This window comes from Drosophila teissieri, chromosome 3R (assembly GCF_016746235.2).
Source record: "Drosophila teissieri strain GT53w chromosome 3R, Prin_Dtei_1.1, whole genome shotgun sequence".
Classification (NCBI taxonomy): Eukaryota; Metazoa; Arthropoda; class Insecta; order Diptera; family Drosophilidae; genus Drosophila; species Drosophila teissieri.
Window position 1 is genome coordinate 27,670,362 of NC_053032.1, and position 21,698 is coordinate 27,692,059.

The following is a 21,698-nucleotide window of genomic DNA, read 5'->3' on the forward strand; positions in this document are numbered from 1 at the left end:
TCAAAACTAGAAATACTAGTGCAATCGATTGTATCGACTCTTCGACAACCCTAACGATAACCCACTCGATAACTGCCCGCAGTAACCCTGCTCATCACATGATAGTCAGGGAGATATCGGGGAGGAGAAAAGGTTTTTCTGTGCAGTCGTTCGTCATATGATTAAAAGTCCAGCGGAAAACTGAAAATGTTGAGGGTTTTCGTGATTTTCTCGCTGTTTATAGCAGCCAGTAAGTATATCTGCCATCAATAATCAAGATAAATGCCTATGCAGCAAGTGGAAAGCGGCTACAAAGTGGATATTCTGTACTCATCGATTCCCGTTTCGTGGGGGTTGTGACACCCAGAACTCGGGACTCCAAAGAGCTCCCCACATGCATGCGCAGAATCTTGGACAAAGGAGATGAACATGATGGATTCTACAATACTTATGGACTATATCCATCTATTTTGCAGTCAATGCCTCTGGCGAATTCACCGTGCTGAACCGCCCCAAGGCAATCAGTTTCAAGGGCAACGATGCACTGGAAAGCCACTACGTGGGTGATGTGCTCTACGCTTCCCTGGGCAACGCCGTCAGCGGTGACACCAACTGGAACGGCCTGACCATCAACGATCCCTTCAACCTGGCCAAGGGCGTCATTGTGGTGCATGTCCAGGGCACTGGTCACGTGACCACCGCCGGCAACGTCAAGACCTACGAGCTGACGGGTTCCGGAACGGACGCCTCTCTGAACGCCCTGGCCGCCGAGCTGGAGGCAGCCAACGAGCCCGTCTGCGATATTAACTTTGAGCAGTTCGACGATGGCGTAAGTGGTGTCTTAAGGGCGAAAAGCCACATCAAAAGAAATAGTTTTTCGTTAGCATATTAAAGTCAATTAGCTTATTTGCCAAATCGCTTTAAGTGCAGTGATCTCATAAATTGTGTTTAAAATGTTAAATTGTCCTGGCTGATGTGCCATGAAAATCTATAACCTATAGTAGAGTAAAAAAAAGTAATGTAATTAATCACATGATATATAGAGTGAATCATAATACTTAGCAATGATTACATTCACAATACCTTACCCCTTATGCATCTTCAGAAGAGATCTTGAATTAAACGCGTATTTCTTATAGGTTCAAGCCTGGAAGTCCTGCTTCGGTGACTTCGAGACCCCAGCTGCCAAGCCCACCAAGCACCTGAATCCCTCTCTGCACACCGCTGACAAGCAGTTCCTGCAGGAGGTTGGATTCATCAACAGTGCGGCCGATCACCTGGCTGAGATGGCCAAGCCCTCGAATGTCCTGTTGTTGCGCGTTTCCGTCGATGGAGTGGCCAAGGCTCATGGCGAGAAGTCCGTGGCCGTGGAGGAGGCTAACAAATTGCTGTCGGCCGCTATCAGCCGTCTGCTTGCTGCCTCCCAGAAATCCAGCGACTCGGTGCTGTTTGTGCAGACCACGGAGAAGGACGTGGCAGCATCGCGTGCCAAGCGTGATACCGTTGCAGCTTCGACTACCAATCCCTACAATCTGGCTGTGTACTACGGCAGCGACTACCCGGTGATCTTCAACATCATCCTGTGGTTCATGGTTGTCTTTGGACTGTCGCTGCTGGCCATCTGCTATGCCATCGCTGCCATGGATCCCGGCAGGGACTCCATCATCTACCGCATGACCTCCACCCGCATCAAGAAGGACAACTAAGCGCAGAAGGAGTCGAGAGGAGCAGGAGGAGCGAGTGGAGCTTGCGTTACGCTTTGTTATTTCGTCCCCCTTTTAAGTTGAAATAGGCCAACTTCTACTTCAATCCAACAGCGGATAAATTGTGTGCTTGTGTGTGTGCGGACAGCTGTCGCAGTAGTTGGTTTTATTATCTATAAATAAGTATTAACAAACTTATCAGTTTTCGATGCAGTTGCGGCAGAGCAACAATTCCATAGCAATTTGTTACATTTTCCTGTTTTGTTGTACTTTTTAGGTTTATATATATACGAATATGCACAACATACTCGCCAAGTCAGTCAGTTCTTCAAACGATTCATCATATGTAAATTATCAAAATGTGAAGTGTTGAAAAGTAAAGTTAAATATATATAGCCTAAAAAGACAATGTTCTCGATGGTTTTGCAATCTAGGTGTTGGGGAAAGTAATAATGGAATTCATACGTGTGATTTTTGATAATTTTATTCAATTATTGCACTTATAAAATGGTTAACATGGTAGACTTATACAAGTTAAAGCTATTTCCTTTTAAAAATCATGAAATTGAGCGAAAATCTATTGACCTTAATTTTTAAAGGTTCATGGAATGACTTTGGCAAACTGCGCATAGAACCTAACAAGTTATTAGTTGATTATTTAAATGTATTCTCTTAGATATTTGTAAATTCAAGTTACGCGCCCCAATGATCGTTGCCATTGTCATAGGGCGAACTACTGCCGCCGCTCCAGGCACAGCATCCACTGCCATTTTGACCCACGGAGCTCTCCCGCAGCATCGCCTGCAGGTGGTTGATGTAGTTGATGGCAATCCTGCAAAAGCAAATATCAGATAAATATATTATTTTGCTGCAGATAGATACCTCCACTTACCTCAGGCTCTCGATTTTGGAGTACTTTTTCCCATTGGGCTTGGATATGGGCAGCTTGGAGCGCAGCAAATCAAAGGCTCGGTTCATGTCCCGCATCCTGGTTCGTTCCCGATCGCAGGCGGTGCGTCTGTAGTCCTTCTCCATTTGCAGCGCCTTCTCCCGCCAGGCAGGATTGTGCTCCTTGGCGATGTCCACCTCGGTGCTATTGGCGATACTACCGCCGCCATAGCTCATATACATGGGTGGCGGCACCAGCTCACTGGGCTTGTTGCACTCCATGCCCACTGGCGATCCGGAGGCCACCTGGCCAGCATGCCACATCGACACCGGCTGCGGGATCACGCTATAGGTGGGTGGCAACAGACCCATGTTGTGTGCCTCCTTCTCGTAGCCACCCATCAGAGTGGGTGAGTAGCTGTGCGGCGGATGAGTTGGCGCATATGCCAGCAAGCCGGCTCCATCCGCGGTCAGGGTGTAGTTGAGACTAACTGCCGGACAACTGCTCGATTGCGGAGCACCCAGTTCGAGGAGAACGGGCTGTTCCGCTGATTCCGCCTCGCCCTCGGAACCACCGCTCAAATAGGGTCCACCCGTGGAGACTGGCACCGGCACCAGAACCGTCGGTGGATCACCCGGTGCGCCGGCCGTGGAGCTCAGCAGTTGATCCGTCATCGCTTAAGCCGCTTTTCGAATGACCGATCGAGAGTTCTTGCCGGACTGCAGCAGCTTTACCTGGACTCTGCTCTGTTTGGTTCTTTTTACTCGTACTTTTTCGTTTTGCTTACTTTCGGTGCATTAGAGAAGGCTGCCAATCGTGATGAATGGCTCACCATCGATCCATCGATTCGAGACGTGACTACTCATCCGGGGTTGATGAGAGCCACATCTCGTCTAGTTTAAGGGGCCACCGCTCTTTCTACTTATTGTACGTGTGTCAACAGGTGATCTATAGGGGACCAACTTGTCGTCGAGGGTCCTTTTGTCCCAGCTATCGCCGGGCAAACAAAGCGGCTTAATTTCTTCGCTATTGTGCGATCGATCCGACTCCGACGGCCGCTGATGGAGATCGAGGCGCGTGTGGCAGGCTGGAGTTGCGTCCGACTTATGTCGGATCGCACTCTGGGATCAGCGATCGACGATCGGCGATCGTCAGCCACAACTTCAGTTTGAGTTTTTCTTTTTGATCGCTATGTACAAACACCCACACTTGGAGCTCAGCCCATATGTAAGCGTGTATTTTCGACGCATGTAAACACAAGTGTTTTGACTTAATTAAAAAAAAAATACACACATATATCCATATACCCAGTTATGAATATAGGTTCGTCTATATGAAGGTAAGAAATGAAAACCTGGGCAATCTAGCTCCGAAGTTCGCCCAACTCTAATTTTAAACTAATTCGGTTGCCCTCCAGTCAATGAAGAACAGTGATCGCCAACTAAGTGCTCTTATAATCCTATTAAAAAGCGGATACAGGTTTGATCTAATATATTATAAACTAATTTTTATTATTATTGTAATTCTCTTTGTTCTAAATATTTAAAAAAAAAAACGTTTTATAAGAGTTTGTATGCCTTGAGATCAAATTTGAAATCATTAACTGCTTGAGCACTTTGAAGGACACTACACCTTTTTTAATTAATAGTTGATAGTTAATAACTAAGAAATTGGTTTGTTCTTCTGAAAATTCAGAATTCCTAATAATATAAACCGCAAAGGCGAAACAAGAAGAAAATCTACCGAGAGCCCGCGAAATTCAATTCATGTGCAAGTTCTCGGATTACCAGAAAAACGCACACAACTAGAAGTGCGAAAATTACTTACATTTTTGCGAAGTCGAGAGTTATTTTGCTAGCTGGCTTACCAGAGAGGCAGCTTTGCCCGGAATCGGAAATGAATATGAGCAGAGTATAGTTCTCCGTAGAGAAACGTAGGGGAGTCGCTTTGTTTCTCTCCTTGGCTGAAAGTTTCGGGTTTCCAGGAAAATGTACAGACCAGCCAGTTAACAACTTCCCAAATGTGGGTCACTGTGGTGGCAGCAATTGCAAATCGAAGCCGTTTATTGTTTTCTGCTTTATAAAAATAAACACGCAGTGTAAAAAATAAAATAAATAGCGAGTACAACGATGCATTAAGTGGGCGCCTGCCGGACTCAAAGCCAAGGCATAGATCAATTCTGTATAGGTATTTACATAGGAGTGCCTTAGTCGGTTCGGTGCTGAACTAATCTCGCTTAGTTCGATTTAAGCTAATTTCGTATAAACTGGTAGTAAGAATCGATGTCAAGCAAATGCAGGTACCTCATCTCTGCTGGCGCTCTATCTTCCGAACTGAAGGGGTCGCAGTTCGAAGTACTTGTCCAGCACTTCGTCCGTAATCAGCTTGCGGGCTGCCTGATGCTGTTCCACAATGGGTGTGAGCGTCTAAGGAGTTGGTTTAAATACAATAAGTACAATTCTTTTGAGTTGATTGCATCACTATAGCACTTACCTCAACTGCCAGCTTCTTGATTTCGCCCGTAAGCATTTCGCCTTTGCTGTAAGCCACTCGCACCTCCTCCAACTTGGCATCGTCCTCCAGGAAGAACTTCAGCAGCTGATAGGACACATCAACCTCCGGCACTCCGCCCAGCTTACGATGCTCCTCGACAGTCACGCGTCCTCCGGAGAAGGCGTACTTGTTGATCTTGTTCTTAATCTGCTTGGGCGTGTCCGTCAGATAAACAGCCGAGTTCTGGTCGCTAGCCGACATCTTCGTCTTGGCGCCCTGCAGCGCTGGGAAGAAGGTTGAGTGCATGAGTGCGCATTTGGGATATCCAAGACGTGGAGCCACATCGCGGGTCATGCGGAAGTATGGGTCCTGATCGATGGCGCACGGGATGAGGCAGTGCACCTTCTTGTTGCCAAAGATGAAGGGGAAGGTGCTGGAAATGGCGGGAGCTGCTTGGGCGGCCGGGAAGCCAATCTTGCCAATGATGTCCGAATCCCCGAAGCCAAAGATGCCCTTCACCTGGTTGAAGGTAACGCACTTCTGGATGCGAATGATGTTCTGGTACATGGCAGGGCATTTTCTGTAAGCCACGGATATATATTAATGTCACGCATTTTACAGATAAGAGGCAGTTAATTTTGCTCACCCGACGAATTCCAGGTTGTTGAAAATGAAAGTCTTATTGACATCGAATCCCATGGCCACAATATCCTTGGCGTTTTCACGTCCAAGCTTAATGGCATCCTCCACTTTCAGATCCTTCCACAAGGTCTTCTCGTCATCGGTCAATTGAATAACCAGCGGCACATCGAAGGTCTCCTGCAGCCACTTGGTCATGATGAAGGGCACCAGATGGCCCACGTGCAAGGATCCGGAGCTGGGACCACGACCCGTGTACAAATAGAAGGGTTTGCCCTGTTCGCGCAGTGTGAGAATCGTATGCAGATCCCGGTGTGAGAAGAACATGCCCCTTCTGATGAAGTGGTGGGCGGGCTTCCCCGTGATTTTCTCGAAACGCGCGATCAGCTCCTCATCGATTTTGCTGGAGCCAAAGCGTTCTGCAACGTGTCAACATTATGAGATAACAATTAGTTGATTAACTAGATTAATTAGCTACTTTGTATAGCTCTTACTTATAAGCTTATCATAGTCGACACCCGCGTCGTTGCTGCTGGCCACGTTCCACGGATCCACAACATCTTCAGTGGGTGCAGTGGCTCCCTCCTGGGCCTGGGCATCCGTGCCCGTTTCCACCGGCTCTGCGTCCGGTTTTCCATTCAGCGTCAACGCCTCCACGCCCTCCACAATCGTCTCCTTGGTGTCCGCCATTTCGTCAGTCTGAGTTTTAAGGATTTAACTGATAATTTAATACTGGCCAGTGAAATTGGGCCCTTCACATGTGAAATGAGGCGCTTATTAGTGTCCCAATCATCGATTACACCATCGATTATTTTTCGATCTCTTGTTGATGGTATTCGCTTATGCTTAATTTCAAAACTTAATTTATTTCATCTGTTTTGATTTAAAAATATTTCATTTATGCTTTCTTCAATTCTGTTAACTCCAAATCTCGAAGAAATGTACTACATACAGAATGAGTTACTTTTGTTTCATATATATTTTTGATTTTTTTTAATAAAAGTTTATGTTGACTTAAGATTAAAATAAAATGTAGTGATTATTGTTAAATACATCGATTTGTTTTCGATATCAAAATATCGATAGCTCGGAAAATTTGCTGCTATGCGACAACTCTGAACAATCAGCTGTTGCACTGCAAATTGTGAATGAAAAATGCAAACAGATTAGGCAAATGACTTTCGATTAAAATAAGGAACTAAGAACGCAGACAACATGCCTATCATGTACAATACGGGGGAGTGGTTCAAGGTGCGACCGGACTACTACAGGTGGGTAATCCCCAATCCGTTCTATACAAACCAACTGAAGGATACGCCCATTAAACCCATTCACAGAAAAGTGGAGCTGGCTACGCCCGATTGGCCGCTAGACCTGGACCTGGAGTATATGTGGGTGGAAGTGGCACCGTATGGAGGACCACTGGCAGCCACTCGTGATCCCACCAAATTGGTGCCGGTAAAGGGTACCGCGAGACCCATGATTCGCATCTTTGACACTACCGGCAGAGAAATGGGTCACATATTGGTAAGTTATCAGAAAATAAGAAATATTAGCTAATTGACTTAAATCGCCGCAGTGGAACCATGGCAAACTAATTGCGATGGGCTGGTCAGACATGGAGGAGCTTATCTGCATCCAGGAGAACGCCACCGTCTTTGTGTACGACATGTTTGGTCGCGAAAAGGAGTCCTACAGCATCGGCGATGAGGCCAGTGTCACAAAGATTGTGGAGGCCAAGGTGTTTCAGTCCGCAGCTGGCACAGGAGTAGCTGTAATGACCACATCCGGTCGGGTTTTCCTCAAACAAAACAGCAGCAAGACTGAAAGAAAGCTGCCTGATATCCCCAGTAAGAAAATTATTATCGATTTGAATTCCAAAAGGCTATAATCTTATTGCTCGACAGATTCCAGCATCAACTGTTCCTGCTGGGAGATTGTAACCGAGGGACGCAACAGCTACTGTCTGCTGGGAAGGGATCGGGAGGTCATTAAGCTGTTTCCAGGCGAAACTGTGGGAACTATTACCGCCAATCTCTTTGAGAAGCCGCACGAGCGAATCATTAAGATATCTGTGTCGTACAACCATCAGCATTTGGCCCTGTATACCAATACCGGGCTTCTTTGGCTGGGCAGCGTAGATATGCGGCAAAAGTATTGTGAATTCGACACCGGACGAAAAGATATGCCCCTGCAAATGGAGTGGATTATGAATGCTGACAACAGCGAGGCGGATGCGGTGGTCATTTCATATCCATCTTACCTCTTAATAGTGAATCGCAACGCTGATCGCAGTGACTTTCCCTACGATCCGGTGATGTTCCTTGTGGCTGAAATGGATGGCGTTCGCATCATCACCCAGAGTTCGCATGAGATGATACAGCGCCTGCCCAAATGCGTTGAGAACATATTTGCAGTGAACAGTCAGGAACCGGCTAGCTATCTCTTCGAGGCGCAGAAAAAGTTTGAGGAGAAATCCTACAAGGCGGATGAGTATCTCAGCATGTGCAGGGAAAAGATCGGTCTGGCAGTGTCCGAATGTATTGAGGCGGCTTCATACGAGTTTTGTCCGGAAACTCAAAAGAGCTTGCTTAGGGTAAGATAGTAATAAATTTCTTATATTTATATATTATTTATAACCACTGCATTTGTTTTTAGACGGCCTACTATGGCAAAGGCTTTATTCGTGACCACAATCCCGATGAATATATTCGTATTATGCGAATACTGAGGGTTCTCAACACTTTGCGCCATGAGCGAATTGCCATGCCCATCACCTTCAAACAGTAAGCATCTATTCAACTGTTTTTAATGATTGGTTTTATTAGAACTTTTATTTCAGGTTCTCGCATCTTAATACCGAGGTGATACTTAGTCGTTTGGTATTCCGCAAACACTATGCCATTGCGATTCAAGTGGCCAAGCATTTAAACCTGCCCGAGTCCTGGATCTTGGAACACTGGGCGTACCATAAAGTGATCAATGATCCCAGTAAGTACTTGTCCCTTTATCTTTAGAACTGATGGACAACGAATTTTTTATTTTAAGATGACATTGAAGTTGCGCGTAAGATAACTGAAAAGTTTAAGAATCCGTCGGTCGAGGGAATTTCGTTCTGCAATATTGCGTCAAAGGCGCATCAAGCTGGACGAGATGACCTGGCCATCAAGCTGCTAGAGCTTGAGTCTCGTGCCTCGCTTCACGTGCCACTACTTCTGAAGATGCGCAAGTTTGATCGAGCGGTGGGCAGTGCCACGCAGTCCGGCGACACAGAGTTGATCACCCAGGTGCTCTTGGAGATGAAAATGCACATGATGCTGTCCAATTTGCACGTAAGTATTTAGCGTCATATTGAAATGATTGAGATTAACGATCTACATATTGATTATCAATTCTAGATGACCATCAGGGACCATCCACTGGCGCTGAACATATACAAAAAGATAATGAGGGAATCCAACAGAGCTGGTCTCTATGGGATTTACAACACCGAGGACGACCAAAAGGCAATCGCTGAGTATCACTTCCAGAATGCTATAGAAACGGAAGGACTGGAGTCGAATCTTTCGATGATTGGAAACGCCTATGCCCAGGGACGTTGTACGTTGGAGGCAGACCTTTGTGCGGATACCAGCCGATTGATTAAGTTGCAAAAGACTCTAAGCACCAAGTACAATGCCAGCTTAAATGGATTGTCAATACATGACACCATTCATGAATTGCTGCTTATCGGCGAACTGAAGGAGGCAGAGCGAATCAGAAGTGATTTTAAAGTGCCCGAGCGGCGGTTCTGGTGGCTGCGAGTCCTCACACTTTCTAGTCAACACAAGTGGGACGAGCTGGAGAAGTTTGCCAAAAGTAAAAAGAGCCCTGTTGGCTATGATCCCTTTGTCGAGGTCTGCTTAAAACAGGACAATGCAAATGAGGCGCGAAAGTATATACCAAGGTGTCGGGACAATCGCCGGGTCATCTGGTACATGCGTGCAAAGTAAGTCACCTTTTATAATGCATTATTCCCTTAACTGTAGCACAACTTTCTCTTTGATAGCTTATTTCACGAAGCCATCGATTCCGCCTTCGAGCAGCGGGATGTGCACAGTCTCTTTGAACTGCAAAAGAATCAGGCGATCGTTAACAATGGCACACTGCTGAGCAAAGTTTGCGATTGCATAGCCGTGCTGGAAGGAAAGTAGCCGAAACATTCCTATTCATAAACAATTTTATTATTTATGCCTCTACGAACAACACTCAAAAAGTATGTTCGTTTTTGTCAATCAAGACCTGCGCTTGATAAAAGTAATTATGCTTATAATAAATATAAATATAGATTTTGTATATAAAACCTAACAAATTCAATGATGTTTAAAGCTGATCATTCGTTTTAAGAAAAACTAAGTTTCTGTGAAGCAGAAACATGTTAACATAGCTTGTAGCCTTTTCCTCACCTCTGAGTTGAAGACATAAAGTTCACCGTCCTTATTTCCCAAAGGACACATCCCTCTGCCATCCAGTCACACTGCCCCACTAAAAACCAGCCACTGAGCTGAGGCCAGTAACTATAAACCCAGTTAACGCACACACAATTTGGTGTTGTCCTTTGCATAAGTAACTCGACTTGGCCCCCCCGCCCGCAATTTGTAGACAATTTTGTTATACGGACCATAAACGCGAATTCCCGATGCTCGACGCCTGTGTAAATAAAATTTATAATCAGTGCCACATTCATGGCACCGAGGAAGCCAAGGGAAAAGTGTACTTTTGTGACGACACTCGTCTGCTTTTTTTCTTTTCTCGTTTTGGCCGAATAGCCGGGCTCTGCAAACGCAAAATGGCAAATGTTGACGCCTTTATTGGGTTCAAAATGTGAATTGCGTCATGGTGAAGAGGGGGCAGGAACAGGCACAGGCACATTTGGGGCTGCCAGGCTGTAAGTAGTTGACATTGCCCCCAAACACGTTTGCCAGCCGCAAAAGAATGGCGAAATGGTAGGCTGGCTGGGGAAGCCATGCTGGCAACACGACATTCCAATTAGTCTTCATTTTAAGCAAATTTAACGCACACTCCCTTTTTATACGTATTTTTTTCTGTTCACCCGGCCAATTTTCAAAGCGCCAACCACATTCCCCCCCCACCCGTTCTGTTGGCCTGGTAGCAAACATTTCCGGCCACTATTTATGTGTGCGATTCGATGTTCGATTCGCTGTAAGCCGAATTTATTTGCAATTTTCGGCCGTTGTTTAAAAAACGCTTCTGCTGACAGTCGAAAACCATTGGTGGTTTTTTTTTTTTTGGGCTGCGGTTTTCGGGCTTTACTGCGACATTTCCCTCCTGGCAGCAGATGCGTTTTTGGTTGCTAAATGTCACTGCGAAGTGACAGACTAAAAGTATATTGCATTTTAAAATGCCAACCTACATTTTCCACCAGCGGATTATGCTCAAATTAATATTTTATGGATGCGGAAGTGTGGGCAGGCTGGCTGACTGACTGGCTGGCATAATTGAAACACCCAAAAACATATCAATTTCGCGTCGATAGCATTCAGCAAAGAACAAATATTACAACACTTTGAATTGAAAGCCAACAAGCCAGCAAACTGCAAACTGTTTACCCACTATATTGTGTATTTGCAGTGTCAGCGAACGGCACCGATATTATATAGTCCATTTCGTGTTATTGATGTACAACACATAGCGCGCTTTTTATTTCATTGCATTTTTATATTTTTAATAAACTCGCAAAAGCGACAGAAATTACAAGCGTTGTCAGCCCAAACTTCTGGCAGCAAGCCAAAAAATTCCGAGGCAGACCAGAAAAAAAAGAGAAGAGAAAAAACCAAATGAAATAAAACCAAAATATAATCTAAAGGGAGGACGAACAGGACCAAATGAAAGCCGGCCAGCGAAATATGGCGACTGCAGTGGCGGACGACGGGCTTTGCCTCAATTTATGTGTCGGCACAATGAGCGCGACCCGCAGGACACTTTAAGAATATTGTAAAGGAATAAATCAAGGCATCTTGCCCTGCACTGGACACCGGAGGAGGAGCAAGCGGATGAGGAGGCTGTGGTCACGCCTAAGACCTCCTCCTCCATCTCCATCTCTCCGGTGCCTGTGCATTATTAATGCCCCATAAGCCCAACCATGTCCAAACTTTCCCCTCACTTTCTCTCTCTCACTCGCCCATGTACATATATAGTTTTCCCCACCCGACACTTCCTTTTTGACCGTCTCAAAGCCAACACATTTCGGGAGCTTTTGTTTTCACTGCCTGCTTAAGACCCCCGAAAAATATGTCAGCCCGGCGAGAGCAACAATTTATCATACCCCGGATCCGAAACGCAGCCGAGATTGCTTGTCCAGGTTCTGGGTGGCGGCGGCATGCAGCTTTTCCTTCTGGTCAGTGGCTCATCATCGGTGGCGCAGAGCCCAACGGCTGGAGCTGTCAAACACAAATGTTGGTCCAATGTTTGCATTAGCATATAACAAGCGAAGGACACACTACATATCTCCATGTATCTGGCCAATATCCTGGATGTGAGTGTCTGAGTGTGTGTGTGTCCTCGCAGGACGTCAGCTGGGACCTCGTTTCCACTCGGTGTTTGTGTTTACGAAAGTATTTCTATCATTCGATGTCGTTCCATATTAAACAGATGTCGGCACTGCTATTATGACCGACCATCCATGGCATATGCACAAAAGTTATTCCATTTTTTGCGTTCAGGTATCACATGAAATGATTTGTTTACGTGCGGGAACAAAAATACAAAAATAAAAAAATACGCATTTTTATTGCCGCCGATATTGCCTGTGCTATTTGCACGAATCCATTCACCAGATGCGATTGCATTATTCATATTTAAATTGATGCGTTGTGGTGTCAAGGGAATCGAAGCAATAACCTTGCTACATTTAAGCTAAGAAAACCACAAAAAATATACCTACCATTGATGTAAGCTGTAAACTGCAGCTTCAATTCCAAATTAACTTTAGATTGAGATGACATGAGTGCTACATTCGTTCTACATTCATTCTATGTTTTTTTTGGTGAATAACCCTTTGGCGACCCAAAATGCGGGCTGGCCCAAAGGACAAGATCCTGCTGGTGGACGACTGCATCGCATGAGCCGGCACGTGGTCGTTATCCCTTATCCATGCTGGCCCTAAGCGCCACGAGCATTTTCTTATGCTCTTATTTATATGCAAAAGAATATTTGCCCATTTTCAGTGGCCTGCAACACTTTTTGCCCATTTCCGGTCATCCTCACATTTTGTGCCCAACTGGGCCTGCGACTGAGGTACAGCAGGTACCTGCTCCTGGCTGCACCTCCTCCGCCACCTGATCCTCCCAGTGGTATAGGTCTGGATCTGGGCTCAAAGCGAGAGCCGTTAGTTATTCGCTTTAGGCCGCTCTGCGGCTGGCCAACTACCACCCACAAGGGCGACACATTTTTGGCCATTGCGACTTGGCTGAGCTGAATTTATGCCGGCGACCATGCCAGAATTGTTATTAATAGCCGATGCGATACATCCTGGAAGCCCACTTTTTTTATCCTGGCCAGAAGGCTGGCTTGCACCTTTCACTGTTGGGTGTATAAGTTAACAACAAAAGAACTCACAACACCGAATTGCGAAAGATCGCAAACGGATCCGGCCATGCACCTGCAGTAGCGCGGGATCAGCGTTTCTGTGGGAGCGACGAGGGCAAATGCAGAAAGCTTGCACGCGCATCCGGCCGTGCACCTGCATTGGCCTCGAAATGCGAAGCTCAGCGTCTGGAGAGCTTCCGTGGGAGCAACGAGGGCAGAGGCAGCGACGGAGCCAGCACCGACGCCAACAGAGGCAGCGACGGTGCTGGGAGGTATAAATAACACCCAAATTGTAAAATAGCTTTAGTTCAATTTTGCTTAAAAATAAACACGGACTTCTGTCCAATAAAAACTATTAAAAAATCGAATTAACTTCATTCGGATTAACTGGCGCCCAACGTTAAAGGGTCCGGACGCGGTAAAAAATCCTTCGGTGTAAACGTAAATCCTGTAAGTGCACCCCACAGGCTGCCCCGGTTACGATACGCGAAAACGCAAACCTATAAGAGCACCCCACAGGCTGCCCCGGTTCGCGGATAAATCTGGATAAATCCGTAAGAGCACTGACGTGCCAAGATCACCGCTGGACGGCTCCTGCAAAAAAAAAGAACTCACTTACATCAGACTGAAGGCGATCGCCTCAGCCAACTGGACGGAGGAGTTAAGACGGTACCCAAGTAGCCCAGGAGCAAACAGGAAGACTACCCACTAACCGGTTCAGGATGTATTTCATAATGTAAGTTAGTTAAGAAAAAAAACATTTTTTAAAAAAAAAACACACAAAATCTATACGTGAAACACTGTGCAAAGATAAAAAATTTTTTAGTCTGAAAACATAACAAATCCGTACAAGAAATACTGTGAAAATATAAAATCTTTAATTCAAACAAAAAATTATTTGAAAAACATACAATACCCATACGTGAAATACTGTGAAAAGATAAAAAATTTTTTATTTTTCAAAAACACACAAAATCTATACAAAAACAAGAGAGAACGCTATAGTCGAGTTCCCCGACTATCTGATACCCGTTACTCAGCTAGTGGAAGTGCAAAGGAGAGTTTTTGGCGGTTTGTGGGCGTTAGAGTGGGCGTGGCAAAAAGTTTTTTGGGAAATCGATAAAAATTTACAAGAATAATACAAAAATGAAAAAATATCAAAACATTTTTCAAAAGTGTGGGCGTGGCAGTTTTTGGCGGTTTGTGGGCGTTAGAGTGGGCGTGGCAAAAAGTTTTTTGGGAAATTGATAAAAATTTACAAGACTTATACAAAAATGAAAAAATATCAAAACATTTTTCAAAAGTGTGGGCGTGGCAGTTTTAGGCGGTTTGTGGGCGTTAGAGTGGGCGTGGCAACATGAATCGACAAACTTGCGCTGCGTCTATGTCTCTGGAGTCTGTATGCTTAATCTAAACTTTCTAGCTTTTGTAGTTCCTGAGATCTCGACGTTCATACGGACGGACAGACAGACGGACAGACGGACAGACGGACAGACGGACAGACGGACAGACGGACAGACAGACGGACGGACAGACGGACATGGCCAGATCGACTCGGCTACTGATCCTGATCAAGAATATATATACTTTATATGGTCGGAAACGCTTCCTTCTGCCTGTTACATACTTTTCAACGAATCTAGTATACCCTTTTACTCTACGAGTAACGGGTATAAATACTGTGCAAATATAAAATTTGTAATTCCAAAAACACAAGAAAAAAATATTAAAATATAAAAATTGTTTAATTCCGAAAACAAATATCGCATAAATAATCATGGCGAATCCAAACAACCTAATTAGGCCTGCCCTACTTAATAATAACACAGCCCCCGAAGTAAACCAAGCCCTTAATGTAGCCCAAATGCAGGGACAAATTCAAGAAATAGTAGAGAGGCTTTTGAACCAAAGACTAAACTCAAACACTGCACCACTACTCGATCAGGCAGTCGATATCAACAATGCAAATATGATGGAATTAGAGCGAGTCCCAGATATAGTTAAGGGTTTAAGGGAATTTTCTGGCCAAGCCGGAGAATTTAGTTCATGGAGGAAAAGCGTTGAGAGGGTATTAAAAATATATTCGTCACTAACAGGAACACCCAAATACTACGGAATTCTCAACATTATTAGGAACAAAATCGTAGGCAACGCAGACTCAGTACTAGAATCTTACAACACCCCCACTAAATTAGCTGAAGCACACCGGACAAGCGCGATGTGACCACACTAGAATACCAAATGACCTCGTTAGTACAGGGAAATCAAACCACATCAGAATTCTACCAACAAGTTTACACCCACCTATCCCTTATTTTGAACAAGATTACTTGTATGGAAATGGGAAAGGAATCAATAGATCTATTTGCCAAAACCTACAGGGACAAGGCACTCGACACCTTCATTAGAGGCCTGAACGGCGACTTGCCCAGACTGTTGGGTACCAAAGAGCCCGCGGATCTCCCCTCAGCACTTCAGCTATGTGAGAAATTAGAAAACCAAAATTTTAGAACTAATTACGCAAATAGCCAAACACATTCAAGAAAATTCGAAGGCCCCAATAGAGGACCACACCTACCAAGGAAATCCGTTCAACAATTTTCAAACACAGGTCGACAACCATTCATTCCACACTTGGCTCATGTTCCACAGACCCCTAAAGCAAATAATTATGTGCCACAGCAACAATATGGTGCACATTACCAACAATATTCTGGCAACCCACCAACACAGCCACCAAGACCATCGGCCCCAAAGCCACAACCTAGGCCAGAGCCTATGGACGTAGATAAAAGTATGCAAACTAAACAAGTAAATTACATGAATAGACCCAAATTTGGACAACAGGAAAAAAGACCACCACCACACGGACTAACCGGACTGCCAGACAAAAGACAGAGAAATTTCCATCTAGAAACCACTAGCGAACAAGCTACAGAATACATTGACGATCCAACAGACACTGACGAAGCGACACTTAACGAATACTATTCACAAACCCCAGATTTCGAACAGGAACCAGAGGAGACAGAATATACTGAATTACATTTTTTAGAGTAGAACCCTCTTCGTTACCCTACTTCCAATCTAAGGCAGGTAATGGAGAGATGATAAAAATTCTGATAGACACCGGATCGAACAAAAACTATATTCAACCCAGATTAGTTAAGAAACCAACCAAAAACAATAAACCTTTTTTCGTTAACTCTGTGGGCGGACAAGTTCCGATAACGCACCATACAATCGCCAATCCTTTCAACCTAAAAGACACTTATATAAAATTTTATCTACTACCCTCCTTAACGAGCTTCGACGCCATTATCGGAAACGATACACTGCGCGAAGTAAAAGCCCAAATTAATTTGCAGAAAGGGTATATTTCAATACAGAACAAAAGACGAATTAAAATAAAGCAGAAAACCTCACACGAAGTCAACAAATTAGATACCCAAGTAGAACACGCTACAGAGACTCAAAAGAAACATTTAAGGACTATTTGCTCAAAATTTAAAAATCTCTTTGGAGACCCGGACGAAAAACTGACATACACGACAAAAGTAGAAGCCACTATAAGAAGTACAAACGATAGCCCAATATACTCAAGACATTACCCATACCCAGAGGCTCTCAGACCAGAAGTAGAAAAACAAATACAAGAGCTACTCGCAAACGACATAATTAGACCCTCACGGTCTCCATACAACTCCCCAATATGGATCGTCCCGAAAAAAATGGACGCATCTGGACAGAGAAAGCACAGAATGGTAATCGACTATAGGAAACTAAACATGGTTACGATTCCAGACAGATACCCTATACCGGACATTAACAATGTACTTGCACAATTAGGACAGAATAAGTTTTTCTCAGTCATTGACCTTAAAAGCGGCTTTCACCAAATTCCACTAAGGAAATCCGATATAGAAAAAACAGCATTTTCAGTTAACCAGGGAAAATACGAGTTCACCAGACTACCGTTTGGCCTCAAAAACGCCCCTTCAATTTTTCAACGGACGCTGGACGATATCCTTAGAGAACACATAGGAGTTAGGTGTTTCGTATACATCGATGATATCATCATCTTTAGCAAAAATGAAGAAAACCATTTAAAAGACATCGAGTTAATATTTAATATTCTGGAAGAAGCAAACATGCGAATTCAGCTTGACAAATGCGAATTCTTCAGAAAAGAAGTCGAATTCTTAGGGTTTTTAGTGGCCGATACCGGAATAAAAAAGAATCCCGAAAAAGTCAGGGCCATCGTAGAATTCCCCGAGCCAAAAACCCTCAAAGATCTTCGTTCCTTTTTAGGACTGTCAGGGTTTTACCGTCGCTTTATCAAAGATTATGCGAAGCTCGCAAAGCCCCTTACAGCCCTTCTAAGAGGGGAAGAGGGCCGAGGCCGTATTTCAAAAAATGCCTCAAGCAGAACGGCAATCTACCTCGAAGAAAACGCTAGGGAAGCATTTAATAAGCTAAAACAAACTCTCGCTTCCGAAGAAGTCATGCTGGCTTATCCAGATTATAGTAAAGAATTCCAATTGACCACAGATGCTTCAGATTATGCCATAGGAGCCGTATTAGCTCAGGAAGACAAACCAATAATGTTTATTTCTAGAACCTTAAGCAAGGCAGAAGAAAGTTACGCACCGAACAAAAAAGAAATGTTGGCAATAATTTGGTCAATACAAACCCTTCGAAATTTTTTGTATGGTCCAACCAAAATAAAAATATTCACAGATCATGAGTCCCTCACACACCCAACTAATCCAAAAAGCCGTAACGACCAAATGAAAAGATGGAAAGCAATTTTAGAAGAATACACCCACGAACTTTTGCACAAACCTGGCAAGGCAAACGTGGTTGCCGACGCATTGAGTAGACCTCCCTTGCAAACGCATGGAGAACTAAATGCAATGACGGAAACCGTGCACAGTAGTTCCAGTTCTCCCGAAAAATTAATACCTATGGTGGAAGAACCAATAAATGTTTTTAAGAATCAAATACTGCTATTTTCGGGAGTAAAATCCTACAAATTTGAAATTGTTTTTCCAACATATCACAGACACATTATTACAGAACCCATATTCAATTCAGAAAATTTATTACAAATTCTAAAAGAAAGGCTAAATCCGTCCGTCATAAATGGAATCTATACCGATGAGAAAACACTTGGGAAACTTCAAGAAATTTATCCACTTTTTAATAATTACAAAACTAGATTTTCTAATAAAATAGTTACAGATCTGACAGACGAAACCGACCAAGAAAACGCCATTATAACAGAACATAGAAGAGCACACCGCAATAGCAGCGAAAACAGACAGCAGCTGTTAGAAAAAGTATATTTTCCACAAATGAGGGCGAAAATCATAAAAATAACGAAGGAATGTCAGACATGCAAGGAACAAAAATATGAAAGACACCCAAATAAGCCAGAGCTACAAAGCACACCAATACCACAATACCCAGGACAAATTATTCACGTAGACTTCTACCTCACATGTAAACAAGTAGTACTCACAGCAATAGATAAATTCTCAAAATTCGCACAGGCTAAAATAGTTAATTCACGAGCAACCCAAGACATTAAACAACCACTGAAAGAAACATTAATAAACTTCGGTATCCCAGAAATAGTGATAATAGATAACGAAAAATCCCTTGGATCAGGGCCCATAATGCGGATGCTGCAAGACCAGTTCAATATAAAGGTCTATAAAGCACCACCTTACAACAGTTCAGCCAACGGTCAGATCGAACGTTTTCATTCCACTCTTTCAGAAATTATTAGATGCCAAAAAGTCGAGAAATTGCACAATTCCCTAAATGACCTTATAGAGAGATCAGTTGCTAAATACAATTATTCAATACACTCAACCACAAACAGAAAACCGGTCGATTTATTCTTTGGCAGAAAAGTATCACTTGACCCTAAACTACTCCAGACGGAAAGACAGAAAGTTACAGACAAGATTAGGCTCACGCAGGAAAAAGATTTAGCCCACCATAACAAAAGTAGAGATCAGATAAAAAAATATTATCCTGGACAGGAGATATTCGTACAAAACAATAAAAGATTAGGAACCAAGTTGTCAGCCAGATACAAAAAAGAAATTGTCAAAGAAGACAGAAACACGACAGTACTAGTAGAAAGTGGGAGAATCATTTACAAAAAACTCATTCGAAATTAAAACTCCATTCACAGGGCCCTATTCACTATATGCGCTGCTACGGACTTACGAATAACGGACTATACGAACTCAGACATCGTAACACTGACGACGGGACTGGCAAAGGTCCAAATTGGGACCTTTAGGTTAATCCATGTTATTAATATTGAGGAATACGAAAATGCAATTGACAAAATTAACCACACAACCCTGTTAAACTTAAAAACGCACGACCCGATTCTACCCTTCATAATGGAGGAAATTAAAATTTCGAAAAATTTAATCAATAGCTTGAAAGTCAGGAGTATAAGGAAAAGACATATAGATCTAATAGGTAGCGCCTGGAAGTGGCTTGCCGGATCCCCGGACAGCAGGGATTTCGAAATTATTCAGGAAAAAATAAACTCAGCCCTAACCAACAACAATAATCAGGTTATCCTCAATAGATTAATCCTAGACAAGATAAACAAGATCACTTCGGCCAACAGGAATTTAATGAACAGCTTAGGATACCAAAGGGACGTTCAGAGAGACACCAGTACCACCCTTATGTTCCAAATCCAAATGCTTAAGGAGGAGATTCTTAATCTCAACCAGGCCATACAGTGGGCCAAAGCAGATATTAGTAACCCCCAAATATTAGGAGATCAGGAAGTTAATGAAATCAAAAAAATACTAGATCAGGATCAGCTACCCTATATAAATTTGGAAGAAGCCATGCACATAGCTGAGGTAAATATCGCAAGTAATGGTCCAATGCTAATTTATATCGTAAAAATCCCTGTAACCGATACCAAACTATGCGAAGATATTCTAATAAAACCAATAAAAATTGGTCAATATGTCAACAAGATAGAAACCGAAAATGTAATTAAATGTAATGAAAAAATATTCGCAAAAACCACAAAATGTAATAGCTATAATGAAATAACAATTTGTAAACATAGAAATATAATAGACATTAGTAACTCAACCTGCCTACCAAATCTCTTAAAAAGTCGCCCTGCCACCTGCACTAGAGTCAACAATCAACACATCCCCACGATCGAGGAAATCGCACCCGGAGTTGTCCTACTCAATAAATTCAGCGGCAATATTTCGGTCAACGGAACAACGTCGACACTGAATGGGTCGTTTATCATCAACTTCAGCAATACTACCATAGAAATTGAGGAACAAATCTTCACAAACCAGTACGCCATACACCACCAGCCAATGCCGGCTATTCTGCAAACTAAAATGACAATCAAAGGCATAGAAGAGAAACTTTCACTGGAACTAATTAAAGAACTCAACACCAATAACACTGAAACCTTGGAGCTATTAGAAACCACCTCCCACACAGCCGACATCTTAATGGGCTGCGTTATAATCATCGGAATCGTCATAATAACGATCCGCGTCTTGATTAGGAGGGTTGCTAGATTTCACTTAAACCAAACCAATGATGACACCCAGATCAACGACCGCAACGAGTGGGGACACTCGATTTTAAAGGTGGAAGAGTTAACAACAAAAGAACTCACAACACCGAATTGCGAAAGATCGCAAACGGATCCGGCCATGCACCTGCAGTAGCGCGGGATCAGCGTTTCTGTGGGAGCGACGAGGGCAAATGCAGAAAGCTTGCACGCGCATCCGGCCGTGCACCTGCATTGGCCTCGAAATGCGAAGCTCAGCGTCTGGAGAGCTTCCGTGGGAGCAACGAGGGCAGAGGCAGCGACGGAGCCAGCACCGACGCCAACAGAGGCAGCGACGGTGCTGGGAGGTATAAATAACACCCAAATTGTAAAATAGCTTTAGTTCAATTTTGCTTAAAAATAAACACGGACTTCTGTCCAATAAAAACTATTAAAAAATCGAATTAACTTCATTCGGATTAACTTATACATTTTGATTGCCAACCATAAAGGCAAAGCAATTACTTGTGGTCTGGATTAGGTGGCACTTTTGGACCAACAGCTGAAAATGTTTTATTGTTTAATATTTAAATACTTAAAAGGTCATGCATATTTTAAATGCGCTAAAATTGAAATTGAAATATCCACTTACCTTTTCTGGTAAGACACCTTAAGCACTTGTAAATGGAGAGAACAACTTCCATCGCAGCTTTGGCAACTTTGTGAATGACTGAATCACCCAACAATTTGAAACAGCAATTCAAAGTTCAAGTGCCGCATTAACCTGAAGTACTGGCAAGTCACAGGATATATATAAACAGGATATACATATATA

The 21,698-nt window shown here is 43.5% G+C and overlaps 4 protein-coding genes across 4 annotated transcripts; 2 read left to right on the forward strand and 2 right to left on the reverse strand.

Annotated features, from left to right (window-relative positions):
• The first annotated feature begins 73 nt into the window (after positions 1 to 73).
• LOC122619683 (ATPase H(+)-transporting accessory protein 2) lies at positions 74 to 2,091 on the forward strand. The gene is made up of 3 exons (XM_043796741.1): positions 74 to 229; positions 456 to 808; positions 1,119 to 2,091. The coding sequence occupies exons 1-3, from the start codon at positions 187 to 189 to the stop codon at positions 1,683 to 1,685; spliced, it is 963 nt and encodes a 320-aa protein (XP_043652676.1). The 5' UTR covers positions 74 to 186; the 3' UTR covers positions 1,686 to 2,091.
• A 57-nt stretch (positions 2,092 to 2,148) lies between these two features.
• Positions 2,149 to 3,721, reverse strand: LOC122619684. Its single transcript, XM_043796742.1, has 2 exons — positions 2,575 to 3,721; positions 2,149 to 2,514 (listed from the first exon to the last, which is right to left on the reverse strand). The coding sequence occupies exons 1-2, from the start codon at positions 3,243 to 3,245 to the stop codon at positions 2,376 to 2,378; spliced, it is 810 nt and encodes a 269-aa protein (XP_043652677.1). The 5' UTR covers positions 3,246 to 3,721; the 3' UTR covers positions 2,149 to 2,375.
• An 871-nt stretch (positions 3,722 to 4,592) lies between these two features.
• Positions 4,593 to 6,500, reverse strand: LOC122619145 (tryptophan--tRNA ligase, cytoplasmic). Its single transcript, XM_043795892.1, has 4 exons — positions 6,198 to 6,500; positions 5,711 to 6,122; positions 5,065 to 5,644; positions 4,593 to 4,997 (listed from the first exon to the last, which is right to left on the reverse strand). The coding sequence occupies exons 1-4, from the start codon at positions 6,391 to 6,393 to the stop codon at positions 4,893 to 4,895; spliced, it is 1,293 nt and encodes a 430-aa protein (XP_043651827.1). The 5' UTR covers positions 6,394 to 6,500; the 3' UTR covers positions 4,593 to 4,892.
• A 314-nt stretch (positions 6,501 to 6,814) lies between these two features.
• Positions 6,815 to 9,993, forward strand: LOC122619144 (vacuolar protein sorting-associated protein 16 homolog). Its single transcript, XM_043795891.1, has 9 exons — positions 6,815 to 6,974; positions 7,041 to 7,230; positions 7,283 to 7,553; positions 7,611 to 8,299; positions 8,362 to 8,489; positions 8,546 to 8,694; positions 8,752 to 9,035; positions 9,102 to 9,691; positions 9,752 to 9,993. The coding sequence occupies exons 1-9, from the start codon at positions 6,919 to 6,921 to the stop codon at positions 9,894 to 9,896; spliced, it is 2,502 nt and encodes an 833-aa protein (XP_043651826.1). The 5' UTR covers positions 6,815 to 6,918; the 3' UTR covers positions 9,897 to 9,993.
• Positions 9,994 to 21,698: the final 11,705 nt, after the last annotated feature.